Source organism: Aphelocoma coerulescens, assembly GCF_041296385.1.
Source record: "Aphelocoma coerulescens isolate FSJ_1873_10779 chromosome Z unlocalized genomic scaffold, UR_Acoe_1.0 ChrZ, whole genome shotgun sequence".
Lineage (NCBI taxonomy): Eukaryota > Metazoa > Chordata > Aves > Passeriformes > Corvidae > Aphelocoma > Aphelocoma coerulescens.
Window position 1 is genome coordinate 19,242,044 of NW_027184085.1, and position 14,347 is coordinate 19,256,390.

At 38.1% G+C, this 14,347-nt stretch overlaps 1 protein-coding gene across 3 annotated transcripts in view; it reads left to right on the plus strand.

Moving 5' to 3' along the window:
- Nucleotides 1-14,347, plus strand: part of ZSWIM6 (zinc finger SWIM-type containing 6) — a 110,796-nt gene that overhangs the window by 51,279 nt on the left and 45,170 nt on the right. For all 3 annotated transcript variants that reach the window (XM_069001335.1, XM_069001336.1, XM_069001337.1), the window contains one exon: nt 9,557-9,913. In XM_069001335.1, the coding sequence (XP_068857436.1) occupies nt 9,557-9,913 (357 nt within the window). The remainder of the gene's footprint in view (nt 1-9,556; nt 9,914-14,347) is intronic.

Sequence of the window (14,347 nt, forward strand, 5' to 3'; positions counted from 1 at the left end):
TTAGTTTTTCTTACATGAAACCTTTTAATTCTTCATCTGATGTCTAGAAAAGGTGGTGCATGTGTGTATGGAAGAATACTGCTGTGGCAAGACTTGCCAACTTTGGCAATGGGGTGCACTTGCTGTGGCTACTGTATACTGATTTGATTTTATTGAATAATAATTGAAATGGTGAGAAATGGATTAAGATCTAACTTAGCAACAGTATGGAAAAACTGTGAACCACAAGAACCTGATTTCACATGGGATGTCCACTTGTGTGGGTTTAGGCTGTGTGCCAGTGTTATCAAGGATATTCTGGTTTGTAATACAAGTGACCTTTTCTGACCTTTTCTTTAAAACACTTTTATTGTTATTACAGTAGTATTTTTGGGATTCCAGTCCTCATTTGTGACTCTACTGCAGTTAGCCCTGGATAGCTCGGAAAGAAATGCTTCCGTCAATGCTGGCTTCAGCCATGGAAGGGTGACTCACTTGTGATATTGGTGGATTTTTAGACTTCAGTTCTGGAACTCTTTCAACGCTATGGTTTTTGTGGCTCTGTCTCTCTTACTTTGTTAGTAAATACTATGTTGTACTTCATTATTTTTTCTGGAATCCTTTGTAATGCTCTGGTGACCAGAGGAAGTTGCTGAGAACATTTCTCTTGTAAAATTTATAGTCCAGAATGAACTGAGCCCTTCCAAAAGTCCTACACAGTGACTGTTGTCTTCACACTTAAAAGCCTGTTTTTCTCTTTTCACCTCTGCTTTGATTATGAATAAAATAGCAGTGATTCCTGCAGTAATTCATAAGCACTTGTTGAAAAAAATAAAGCAATAAAACACTGTGAATGTTTTTCATTATGAATATTTAGTATACAACTGCAAGAATAGAATCATGGCCATAAAGAAAGGGTTTCCTTTACATTCTGTGACTTTTAGTGCCATTTTTCATTTGGCAGAAATGCAGCATTGAGCTCTTTTTTTTTCCTCCCCTTTTTAAACAAAAGAAAATTATTTATTCCCCAGTTAGTAATGGAAATGGGAGTGGCAGTTTCCTCTTTTAGGCAAAGTATAACATTTCCTGATGGAAGGTCAGTTTAGATTCAAAATTATATTGGCTTGTGTTTTTGCATAGCCTAGACTTGAACTGTTTGAGTGCAGTCTTAAATTACTCTATCAGTTAAGTGTTTTCTCTTGTTGGAATGACCTAAGTACCTAAGTACTGCAGGATGCCTGTGTTTCAGACATCCTGTGCTGGGTTTTCCAAACTGTAAGTATGGCTGTGGAAATCCAGACATATTCTTTCCAGGAAGGAGTAATTTTCTAATATTTAAAAAATTTCTTCCCAAGTTTACATCAGTGATTTCTGTTATCTTCCTTTTTAGGATTTGATTCATTCTGATATAAAAATACAAGTTTGACTAAGTCCTTAGCAAGCGGGTAAGAAAAAAAGCAGTTCTTACTGATAATAAAGCAATGAGTCAAGCAGGATGTAATGTTAAAGGTTTTTCCATCTCGCTTTCACACACGTTCTGTTGAAGTTTGTGCTGTTCTGTGCCCTCTGTTAGTCAAATTCAGTTTGTCCTTGAAAAGCCATATATACAACTGCTGCTAATGCTTTACTTGTTAGGATGAACCCTAACTTTGGACAGTGAAGTAAAGCTGATATATCCTGTGTAACATAAGCAAAGACCGTGTGGTAGCAGCAATAAAGAATGTGGATAGGGCAGAGATGTGGCTGAACTGGCAGAGGGGAATTTAAAAAAAAAAAAAGTTGTCAGACTGGGTTTGTCCTCTTTCTCCCCCTTTAAAATGAACAGGTATTGTTGAAGGTTTTCTCTGGTCTCAGGTAATTTAACTTCTGTTACTCTCTTTTGGTGGAGACAGGCGATTCATAGTTGAAGATAAACCTTAACTGTTGACATACAATACCAAAAACTTTTGCTCTTAGCAATAAGGCTGTAAATAGTAACTTTAAAAAACAATCATAATTTATCTGTTTGTCAGGCAAGGCATCTTCTGAGTTGTTTAAAATAACTTACAGTTTCTGGATGTTTACCGTTTTGAATGCAGGAGTATTTCTTGTATGGCTTTAAGGATATTTTAATGGGAGGTTTAGTCTGCTTAGTTTTGTTGCTCTTACTCATTTACAGTCACTTTCTGATTTGTGATATTTTACTTATGCTGTAGCAAGCAATAATAGTTTCTCCCTGCAAATTTGATTAAAATCCAAAGTTGTAGTTAAAGCTGAAATGGTATCACCTAGGGAGATGGGTACTTTGGGCTGTGGGAGGAATCTCTGCTGCCTGGTTCTTGCAGGAAAGATGTTAGCATGTCCCCACCACAGCAGGAGTGAATTCCTCCTTGAAAGCTAGTAACAAATATCTTTGCTCTGATCCTATGAAGACTGGTCATAAGCAGTCCTTGTTCTTGGGCACTCTCAGTGTATTCTGAGGGTGCAGCTCCTTGCAGACTGTTTGCACATTCTCCCGTCTCAAGCGTTTCCCTTTGCAATAAACACTGGCTTGTGAAGTTTGCCAGGAGAGTGAAGGTTTGTTTATCAGAATTTAAATGTAGATTAGTAATCTCTCTTAACCTCTTTTTTCTAGCCTTCATTTTGGATAAATGTAAACTTGAGTGTGAGGCTGGCCTACATTTATATTCTATTAAAATTTACTTATAAACATTTCAGTGTACATTAGCTAGATGATCTGGACAGCATGGTGCCTTAAAAGCTTACACTTCTAGCAACTTTCTTGAGTATTAGTTATCCTTATTACACTTTTTTTTACCCCTGCCCTAATTTTAAATTTATTTCCAGTTTTTATTCAGCATCAGAGTAGATTTGATGACGTGATTTCAGTTTTGCTGAAGCACGCTGCTGTGTGGCAATTCCAGGCAGTTCCTCTCACCTCACCTAGCCCATTAGGTCTCCCTGAGAAGTTTGAGGATTGCGATATTCTGTGCATTGTAAGTCACAAAATGTTAATTTGCCCACATTCTACAAAGTTGATGATTTCTTCGCATTCTTGTTTTTGTAAATTGCTATTAAATGATGTCTGTGAGTTATATTATTAGAAAAAATGTCATGTATATAGCTAGATCTCCTATCTGCTGGTTTCTCACAATAAACTCTACTTAGCTATCCATCAGCTTTGGGGTTTCCAGGCTCACATTGAAATTTTTTGTTTGCAGGTGCTCTCAGGGTACGTGGTACTGAGAAAGGAGCTGTTAAGCTTGTAGCATACAGGAGCATAGTTTGTTTCAAACTGATGCCCTTTGAAAACAAAACAACGTTGCAAAACTGGAAAACAAAACCAAAACAAAGAACAAACAACAAACCAACAAAAAGGCTTGCTTTGTATACCTGAGAGAGGCTGACCTGCGGCCATGGATTGCTAGCCTTGTGACTTCACAAGACTATCAGCATTCACAGTTTTAGTGATTCTTGGCACTGTGTTTAGCCTTTAACTGAAGAGGCTTGCCTGCTTCAGCTCTACTTCTGCTTCGTGAGCCATAAGCATCATTTGCCACATCCTAGATCACAGTTTGAGCATCACTGTGCTAGGGGAAAGCTCTGTTACTGCTGTCTGGAAAGCACCATTCTAAATGTATCTCTTTCTTGCACCAAGATTTTGCTGCTTTCCCTCCGTCTACAAAGCCTAATGCTACAAACACCTAAAATGGGCTTGATAATATCAGTATTAAATGAGTTGAAGTGAAGACAACTTTCAGGTTTTGCAGAGACGTGATCTGAGGTTGTGAGCAGTGCTGATGAGAATGCCGTTCTGTCGTCTGTATGGTGTTCCTATGGGGTGGGTTGCAAGTTGTTTAACCACAGGGGTAGCAGTGAAACCTTGAGGGACCCTTGGGGCCGTGCTCATTTGGTGCATGTTTTGTTCCAGACAGCATGAGCTGCTGCAGTCTGGATCTGTCTTAACCCAGTCCAGATCTGATATAGCTGTTGGGCAGCAGAAGGCATTTTCCTGCTTTCTTTGCTGTTTGGACAGCCTTTCCTTCTTTTTAGGGAAGAGTAGTCTTGATGGATGTATCTGCAGTCATCCATGCTTGGGCTGCAGTGGTAAGTAGCTGCTTTTGAGCAGTAGAGATAGGATCAAACTTGGCTTGGGGGGTTAGTGGAGACCTTTGTCTAACAGAAATAATTAGCTGACCAGTTGTCAGACTTGAAGGTTTGGGCTAGTAGACCTGGAAGATGGTGTTTTTAAGTGCAGTTGTTGAACTCAGTGTTGGGACAAATAAATCTTGTTGTTCAAGTCACTATGGCTTCCTCTGTTGCAGTGTGCATGTTCTTGGAAGTGTGCCAGTGCTAGTGAACTTTCAAGTTGTCAGTGTCCTCTGTGTGTGGACTTAATGCTACTCTCCCTGTCTTCCAAATGTACTGAAATACCAAATTATGACTACTGTCTTTATGGAAGGGAGTTATGGAATCCAGGTGGTTAGTTGTGACGCATCCTCTGTTAGTGTTTGGGTGCAGGGGCAATGCTAATTTTATTTTAGGAGGCACTGATCTCAAAACATAAGTTTGTCTATACCCTATGCATTGATGAGAAATAGTAAACATCTTATGTACTGTGCTTAATTTCTTTTCCGACTTAATATCTTTGTATTGGCATGTTTAAGATATGATGGGTGAATATATTTTATTTTAAATCAATGTTTTCTCTGCTTATCAAGAAGCTGTTAAAATTAGCTTCAGGCTAAGTTTGGCATGCAGGGTTTTGACTTCATAATAATTTCAAAGTGTGTTGTTTATCTGTTTTTAGAGTGTTCCAAAGTTCAGACAGAATTGAATGTAGGATGCTACTTTACCACTGCAAAGGAAAACCACTTCTAAAAAGACAAAATTTGAATGAGATAAACATGGTTTAGACTTTTGCTTGTCTAAAAAAAAAGAAAAAAATGCAACCACTGATGTAAATATGGAAAAAATATCTAATGGGCATGGTTGGAAACTACTTTCCAGAAGCATTTCTTAGGTAGGCAAGATGAAACAGGTGTTTACAATTTACAGTGATTGTGTTCGCCAAGTAATATAGTAGTCTGAATAAATGCTAGCTGGTAGGTAGGCCTGCAAGTTATTTTAAAGATTCCTGGAGACAGAGAGTACAATTCTGATAGCCAATGGAAAGTTGCATGTGGGGAAGGTACCTGCATTGGTCTTGCATGCTGAATTATCCACCTCCCAGAACAAGCTCTTCCATTTTTTTCTCAGTAACTTAATCTGCTGGCCTCTTCTGGGAAAGTAAAGCAGCTCCTGTGTGTTCCTGACTAGCAAGCAGTATGTATACATGGGAAAAGAGTCAGTGGATCAATGTTAAGGAGAACATTCATTTCCAAGTACAGCTGGTGGTGTACTTCCTGATTTTAGGAGAACATGTGCGTAGTGGATGAGGCATGGACAATGTTCTCAAAAGGCACATGACAGAAAGCTAATCAAGAACACAATTTTTTAAGCTTTGGGGTATTGCTGTAATCCAGTTCTGACATTTTAATATTTTCTGTAAAGGATAAACAATACCCAGTGGTGATCTATGGATGTATTTCAATCAAATCCTTCAATTGCAAATGTAAACTTAGAGTAATTTTTTGTTGGTTTTTGGTGGTGTGGGTTTTTTTTAGCCACTGGAATTATTGACTACACACACACACACACAGAGACATAGACAGCACCACCCCCCAAAATTTTACATGGCTACTTCTGATAGTTCTTGTTTATTTTGGTCTGTTTGTTTTCAAAATACGTCTTTGGACTTGGGCACATTGAGGATGATGCTTTTTAACAGTGACATTAGAGATGAATTACACTCACGAGATGTCATTAATGATGCTTATTTGTTGCAGCAATTTTGCTACTTATCCTGTTAGGTAGTGAAACTCACTATTTCAAAATTTGCTTCTGACTTGAGTAACTAAAAGCCTATCTGCTGCTGCTTCTCCACATGCTGCTGTTTTTTCTACTCCTTAGTGTGTTACCGTTTGAACTTGCTTTTGTTTTACTCTAAAGCGTTAATATTTTTTTTGTTATGACAAGCATATATACTTGTGCTGGCAAGTACTACATTGTAATAGTGTGAATTTTCAATTATTGGGTGGTTTTAAAGTCCCAGAATGTTTTTAGTCTATGGATTGGACGCTGTCTAGCAGATTTTGGCAAAAGTTGCTTTGTAAAATTCACAGACTTTTAAATGCTTTCTTCCTGATGTCACTTTGGCACAGTCCCCTTCTAAAAGTATGACAGCTGAGAATTTTATTTTATTGGCTGTTAAATGGCATTTGAGGTGTGTTTGAAGTGAGTGTCCAACAGAAGCAAAGTAACGTTGTAAGAGAGCCTTATTTTATACGTTGTCTTAATGCTTCAGCTGCTTTTCTAACCACATTTTTGCAGAGTGCAAAGCCTCTGTGCATTGAACATGTCAGCTGAGCTTGAGTTACTGATCACATGCTGGTTTGAAAACAAACATTTCAAACTGCCCGTCACTGAAAGAAAAGGTAAAACATGCCTGTTCTATAAATAGCTTCTGTCATGAATACACAGTTTTCTGCCTGCAACTCTTTTATTGTCTTTAACTTGTAATGAATGAGCTCTTAAACTAAAAAGCAAAACTTCAGTGTTCTTGGAGTTATTTGGAATGGATAAATATTTCTAGCAAAGGTTCTGTAACTTTGGGTGAAACAGAAATTTTCCCTGTGAAGGGAAGTACTTGTTTAGGGTAAGGCCTTGCAGGTTTTAGCTGAAGGGACTTTTTCTGCTCCTTTGGACCTGTTAGTGAAATGTCATTTTCTTCGACTCCCCATACAGGTGATTCCTTTTGTCTTTTTCCAGGAGTGTGTAACATCTTGCTTCTATAAATTAGGCTATAAATTACTGCTGGTGAACACTTTATAGCAAATCACAGTGCATCAGCTTTTTACCTGCTACAAACTTTTCATATTTTAATTGAAGAATATTAGATGGTTAGGTTAACAAAATATTTAAGTTACGTCATCAGGAGGAGAATAGCTCTCCCTGTTCAGTATTTGCAGTGTTGAGGGTCAAGATGTTGGTTGATGCTGTCATTTGGTTTCTGGTGGGTTAAATTCTAACAGCCCTGCCAGTGCTTCTGAGCTAAAATTTCCTGGATTGTTTTTTCTGGTATGGTTTAAACTTTTTAAAGGTCATATTTACTAACAAAAATTTCTTTCTTTAAAAACTCAAATAGAAAAAGAGGAGGAAAACAGTGTTTCATAATTAGGAGGCATATCCTGGTGGGATAGTTAGTACAGAGCTTCTATGTCTTTAGCATGCAAGAGCAGCAGGTGTTTTTGTTTAAACTGCATAAGTTAAGAAGGATAGGTTAGGTAAGGTGACTGTATTAGTGCTGTCATCGTTTAGACCAGTATGTGTGTTTCTAAATGTTTCTAAATTTTGGTGCTTGTGAATTTTTAGTAGAAACCCCTCAGTGGAGAGGGAGCCATGACCTGTGTTTATATCTGAGCGGTGCAGGGATTTAAGGGCAGGCCTGCTCTTAACTCTGAGTATTTCTGGAGACCTTCATGTTTCCAGGAGGATTTTAACTTTTTTGAATGCTTGAACCAATGTACTGGCAAATTAAAAGTGGTAATATGGTTAGACTAGCTGGTTGGTCTGTTTTTATTATTATTTTGCATCAGTTTAATAGAAAATCTTTCATTTGGTGTTTTTCCGCTGTAATTAATAGGAGTTCAGATACTTAAAAGGAGTAGGAGAGAGTAGGATCAGGCTCCTTCTGTGTTCAAGTGTTAGATTTTTCCTTAGCTCATGGGTTGTAGACGGGTTTTTTTATGTATGCTTCACAGGGAAGTGGAATTAAAAAAATAGTCTCCCATGCAGTTTCTTTGGGACCACCAATTCAACTTCCACTCACTGGGAATGAACCAGAAATAAATAGAGCTGGTTAAATTTTAACAAAGCCTTTCTTTTTGAGAGAAGACACTTAAAGGAACATGCTGTGACTACTTAAAAACCGAAGGAAAGACGGAGGAAGGAGCTCATGATGTGCAGGGTACTTCCATTCCCTTTCTTTCAACAAGGGGTGAGTGGGAGCAAGAATACTGCTTGTGCCTGGGTTTGTTCATCCACTCCCTTTCCTCTCTGTGTGCTTCACACTATCTCTTCAGCCCTGGCTTGTAACTACCTGGGAAACATCCCCTTGCAAAGTCAAGGTTAGTATGTGCATATGACCTTGTTTAGGGTATAGTATCAGAATACTGCAGTGATGCTGACTGCAAAACCTGCTCTGAAACGTACAGTGTGAACAAATGGAAAAAATAAGGGATTTTCCTTTTTGTTTCCTGTAAGATGAAGAGCTTTTTAAACATTTCTTGTGATACAGCATTTTGGATTAGAGCTATGCATATATTGTCCCCCCCATATCTAATCTTCATGTGATAATGCTTCCTGCAGTACACTTTTTTGGTATTTCAAGACTATTAGCTCAGTTTTTGACATTGGGGGGAGTGTGGGTTTATATTGTTTCCATTGTAAGTACTTGTTGTATAATACCTTACTTGTATCCATCTCAGATTTAATATGTACTCTCCAAATTTAATGCTGGTATGGCATATGAAATTCAGTTTCATTGCCCTGTATCTGTGTCTCTGACTTAATGCTTGAGCTGAAATAAATATCATGCTTATGTAAAATCAAAAAGAAGCCCCCTTATTTTGCTATTCAGTGATAAAGCTTTGGGAGCCAAACCTGGGCATTCATGTTGGGCAGACAGGTGGGCTTCCTTTGAATCTTCAGCATTTGAGATCTTGTGCTGTGTTGTCACATGGCATATTTGCTGAAGGAAACATCTTGCTTAGGGTTTCCATGCCTCCTTACAGTCCATGCAAACCTAGCTCTTCTGCCTTGTGCTTATTATGCTGATTGAAAAATAGGACCATAGTGCAGACATCTGGAACAGTTCATATGTGTCTCATTCAGTGCTATAAATCTGACATCCTGTGTATTGGTAACTACATCAGTTTGCATGTCCAAAATGCTGCACAAACATAGCTGTTCTACTGGATCACTTGGGTGAAGGTGAGCTTTAGCATAAGCAAAGAGGATATGTGACTTGTCAGTGAATCAGTTGAGACTAGGACCTAAGTTCACGCCGCTAGAGTGCACTGCTTCCTTCTCACTTAGAGTGCTTAAATTTGCCGGTAGGTGCTGCAGGCTCCCTGGTGGGGGGTTTGGAAAATTGCTGCAAATTTACTGAGTATTTTCACATTGGTCTTTATGGGATGCTGCTCTGCTTCTGCAGCTGTCACTTACCAAATAAATATTTCTCTTGCTGTCAAACTTCCATGAATGCTGTGATGGAATGGCATAGGGCTTGTGATCGGATTTTTTAATCCCCTTTTGGTTTTATTGGAGATGAAAGAGGTATGTATAGAATAAAGGATTAATCGTATTTTTTATTAAAGCAAGTTCTTTGAGATGTATCATTTTTCAGAAGTAGCCACAGACTTTATTAACAAAACTTTCTTGATAATGAGAGATAATATTTTACATATATCATTAAGTTCTCTTTTTCCCCGCACAGGTTTCCACTTGAGTGGCACAGTAACAGAGCCTGCAATGCAATCGGAGCCAGAAACTGTTTGCAATGTAGCTATCAGCTTTGATCGTTGCAAGATTACCTCAGTGACCTGTAGCTGTGGAAACAAGGACATATTTTACTGTGCCCACGTTGTGGCACTCTCTTTATACCGGATCCGCAAGCCAGATCAGGTCAAACTGCATCTTCCCATTTCAGAGACACTCTTTCAAATGAACAGAGACCAACTACAAAAATTTGTGCAGTATTTGATCACAGTACACCACACAGAAGTTTTGCCAACTGCTCAAAAATTAGCAGATGAAATTCTTTCTCAGAATTCAGAAATCAATCAAGTCCATGGTGAGTTTGATACTTGTTCTTCCTTTTGCTTAATTTCATAGGTTTTGAGCTTTTTTGTACATTCAGAAGTGTGACCTGCTTAGTTATCTTCTGAGCTGAGTTATTCTGTGATACAATGGTGTTTACTAAGGGGGATTCTACTATTGAACCTTTGTTTTAAGATGTTTAGAAAATGGTACTCTTTGGAATAGGGAAAAGACTTTATAAGCAATGAGCTTGATGTTTCCAGCACTGTTAATAATGTGACCTGCTCTGCTTCATGCTTGTATTTTCCAGCTAGTGAAAACTGAGTAGTGGTGTTCTTTGTATAGCTGTATTGCTTCAAGGAACTCATTTGCCAACTTACCAGTGGTGTCTTCTTGTTATTTTGTTCTTTGTACTAGTTTTCTGATATTTTGATTGTGGAATTCTGTTTTAATGGCAAAGTGTAGAAGGAAGTAGGTGTTACTGTTTTTTCATTCATTAAATGCACTTCTGTTAACCTTTGGGATTTGGTTTCTGTATGAAGTCAGGAGAAACATAAAAACTGTATTTCGTGTTAGTGCTGCAGCAGTTACAGCATAGCAGAGGTCTTGATCTTTCCTGCTTTTTCAGCTGCACATTATTTTAATGGCTGTTTTTTGCTGTGAACAACTTGAGTTTATTAAAGGGTGTTGGGTCTGAGGTGAGGCTTCTGACATGGTGTTTTTATGGACCCTGCAGAACTGAGAGCAGGTAGTTGTGGGTTTGAGGTGACCCACCTAGTTTATTAGAGTCCTGTGTTCCTGTAAAGTCACCTGGTAGAAATGTCTTCTCAGGTCACCAGCGCTGTAAGTATAAGGGCAACTTAGGGGAGAAGAATAAGTTACCTAATATCTAAAAATATCCTCTTTTCTTTTTTTTTTAATTGACAGAACAGGTCTTGTGTTAAATATTTGAGGCATGACTGTTATTCAAAGAACTTGCAATACAAACAGAACCAAGATGCTTAATATTAAGATAAAGAAAACCATGTGTGTTAGTTACAGTGTAGGCAGAAAAAACCAATTCTTTTCAATAACAGGACTCCTCTGCAGCTTAAACTCCCTCCTTGTGCTGCTGTGACCCTGACAGGCCCAGAGAGGTGATGGTGAAAGAAAGTAAATTTCAGGAGCAGTGGTCTTTTTTGGCTTTGGGAGCTATGGGGATGTGGCCAGAGGCAAGGCAGTTGCTGTAGTTGTTGACTGTAATCGTGACAGTGGAAAGGAAGTGAAACAAAAGGAGAGGCCGGACATTAAGCAATAGAGGAAGATGCTCAGGTGTTATGAGCTGAAGGCATGTATCATATGAGAGTTGTTAACAACCTGAATATTAATGAGCTAATCGGTAAGGAAGAATTGGAGTAAGAGAGAGGCACAGAAAATTCAAACAGTCAAGAGTGATTAGAAGAAGGGAAGGCAGGGGTAGGGACACAAAGGACAGGTGATATTTATATCTGTATTAGCTATACGATGGCTAATGCAAGAGAAATGACAAGCTATTGCAGACTTGATAAATGTGAAGTCTATAATTAAACTAATCATAGGAATGTTAGTCTTTGTCAGCTATTTTCTCATTGTCAGAATGTCACATTGCTCATTATTGTATAGTGTATTTTTGGAGAAAGATTTGAGATTTGTATCACTGAAAATAGCAGGAAGTTTTTTATTTCCTATTCTAAGTTGATGATCAGTTACAACATTTTGCAATGAATTTGACTAGGTTAGTTGAAAATTATCCATAAAACTGAAATGTTTCTTACATAAGTTGCTGTCTTCCTAGTAAGTGAGATTGCAGTATGTCTTTTTTGACTGTCACTATTTTGCACTAAAACACCAAAAGCCAAAGTAGAAAATGCAGGCAGCATAAGAAAATGAACTACTGTTACCAAAGGAAGCTGGGTTCTAAAAGACTTTACATAGTTTCCTGCTTTTCCTCTCAGACTCACATAAAACCACGGAATTTCTTTCCATGTGACAATACTAAAAGATTACATAGTTATTTTAAGGAAAAAGTGAGTTCTTCTGCTTACTTAGCAAGGTCGTGTTCTTCTTGGATTCATACTATCATTCTCTTCTTTTGATCTTTAATAAAATTCCTTAGATTAAAAATAATAAAGTTAACAAAAAAAACCCTATAACAAATAACCAAAAAAATTTCTCATTCTAATATTGTAGGGTGATGAATGTAAGATCACCATTTACTCTATCTTATCTGCTGTGCTGCAGATGTTGAGTTTGTAGTGCAAAACTGCCTTCTAGACCTGTCTTGCTTTGAACAGTTTGACCTCATTGAACTGGTGTTTGAAGAGAAATTATATTAAGTTCTACTTGAAGGCACAGGTAAGTGAGAAGAAAAACATGGAAAAACTTGCTTATTGAAAGTAGAGGAGGCCTGCCACAGAAATTCCTGAAACAGCTTTGATTAAGAGAAATTCTGAATCTGGAGCTGGATGAGGAAATTCTTTTCACTGTTGCCTAGAGGTGGTCTGATTTGTGTTGTTCTATATAAGACTTAATTTTTTTTTTTTTCCTCCTCTGTGGTCACTGTACTAGTTCTGATTTTCATATAATTTCAATGATATGCAAAAAAAGTCAGCTCTTGAATAGTATTTATTGGTATGTTTGAATGGTCTGAGACTTGGAAGAGCTTTGACCGGTTATCTTCTTGTCTTCCTTATAAACTGGCTCATGAGAGAGATGATTAGATGACTTCAGTGCTTTCCTGTAACAAAAGGCTTATTGGATAATTGTTCATTTGCTCAAAACTCTGTGTTATGTTCAGTGACTGTCATGGCCACCTTTCAGGAGGTTACTGGGGGAATTAGTGAAGTGACTTGTATGACACAGGTTTATAATAACCAATTCCTTTGAATTTCTCGGTGGACACAAATGATGCAGTATCTTTTCTTGCTTCATGACTGAGCCTCACTGCAGGAAGAAGTAAGAGATGCTGTTAGAAGCACAGGAATGTGTTGGTTAGGCACTAACTTCTTCAGGAGAGACAAGTGATTTATTGGGAATCTTTTCCTGTATTTGCCATGCTATTTTCACTTGGTGGTGATTACAAGAGTGCTCTGCGTATTTTTAGAGCACAAAAGCACCTCTTAACTTTTGAGAAGATTTGTTGTGTTCTGATTGTCTCATGTGACACTGCTACAGCTGTTCATGTTCCTGATTATTTTAAAACTGGAGTTTTGTGGTGTGTAATCTGTACTGAAGACAACTGCAGGTCTTAATACTGATACCCTCCCTGGTGTTTGTACTACAGAACTGTTGGCTTCAAATTGGATTTTGATTTGGGTATGCTCTCACAGGAAACTGGACATAGCTTTGGATTGTGCTTAGCTGAAGCTTTTTTCCTCTCTGTTAATTTTTGTGCTGTTGTACAGAGAAACCTGTTAGGTGTGTAGGCTAGGAAGAGACCAGTCAGGATGACAACAGGTTGTCAGCTGAATTTGTCATCTTAGATCTGCCTTTTCATAGGCATGAAACTTTCACTTCAATGAATTGTTTGGAAGGCCAAACTCTTAATGAGAATTTGTGTAGAAATAGCAAAGTAACTGCAGGATGGGTGGAGGGAGACAGGGAAGGTCTGTTTTCATATTAATCTCATATTAGCATTGTTTTTTTATTATGTGCATAGTGGAAAAGGGTCTGCTGGTTTTGGTATAAGGACAGTCTGGCAAACCTTTTTAACTTTCAAGCTGTACTGTTTCTTCTCCTGAGTGTTTACTGGTGCTGTTGCAATCTCTGGTCTTGGAGGAACTATATGGATTTCTCCAGACTTTCTGCCATCCTCTGATTCTCCAACTTGCAGTAAAAGTCACTTGCCACTACAGACCCACATACAGATGAACTCAAATTTAAGAGGGAGGATCTGGGAGAAAGCAGCTGAAGCACATTCATCTTCTGAGAAGGAGAGGCACCTTTTTTCTCTACTTTTTTCTGCATTTGTCCAGGCAAATGTGGGTACATCCTCAGTAAACGTTAATTTGTAATGTGTATTAGTAGTGCTGGAGGAGGCATTCAAGAAGGAAACTTCTATAAAAAAAAGCTTTCAAAGAAAATTTCAGAATATCTAATATTGTTCCTATAACTATTAAGTTCAAAAGGGCAACCTGGAGGTACATGTTAATATGTGTTTAGATGTACTTAATGTATTTAACCTAAATGACAGGGGTTTTAGTGGGAAATTGCAGGGTAGGGCTGTAGACCTGAATACAGTGTATTGGTGATCTGCCAGTAAGGGGAATGTGTAATGTTAAAGAAGATAAATTCTTTTTAAAATTAGGGAATCTTTCACATGGCCCTGCCTAAACTGCAAAATTGATGGAGAGTCTAGTTGCAAAAGAAGAATGTCAGAGATAGGAGGTGAATTTCCCTTCAAGAAGAGTGAAAATGAAGTGCTTCAGTGCTTAGTATGAGAATTGTTTGG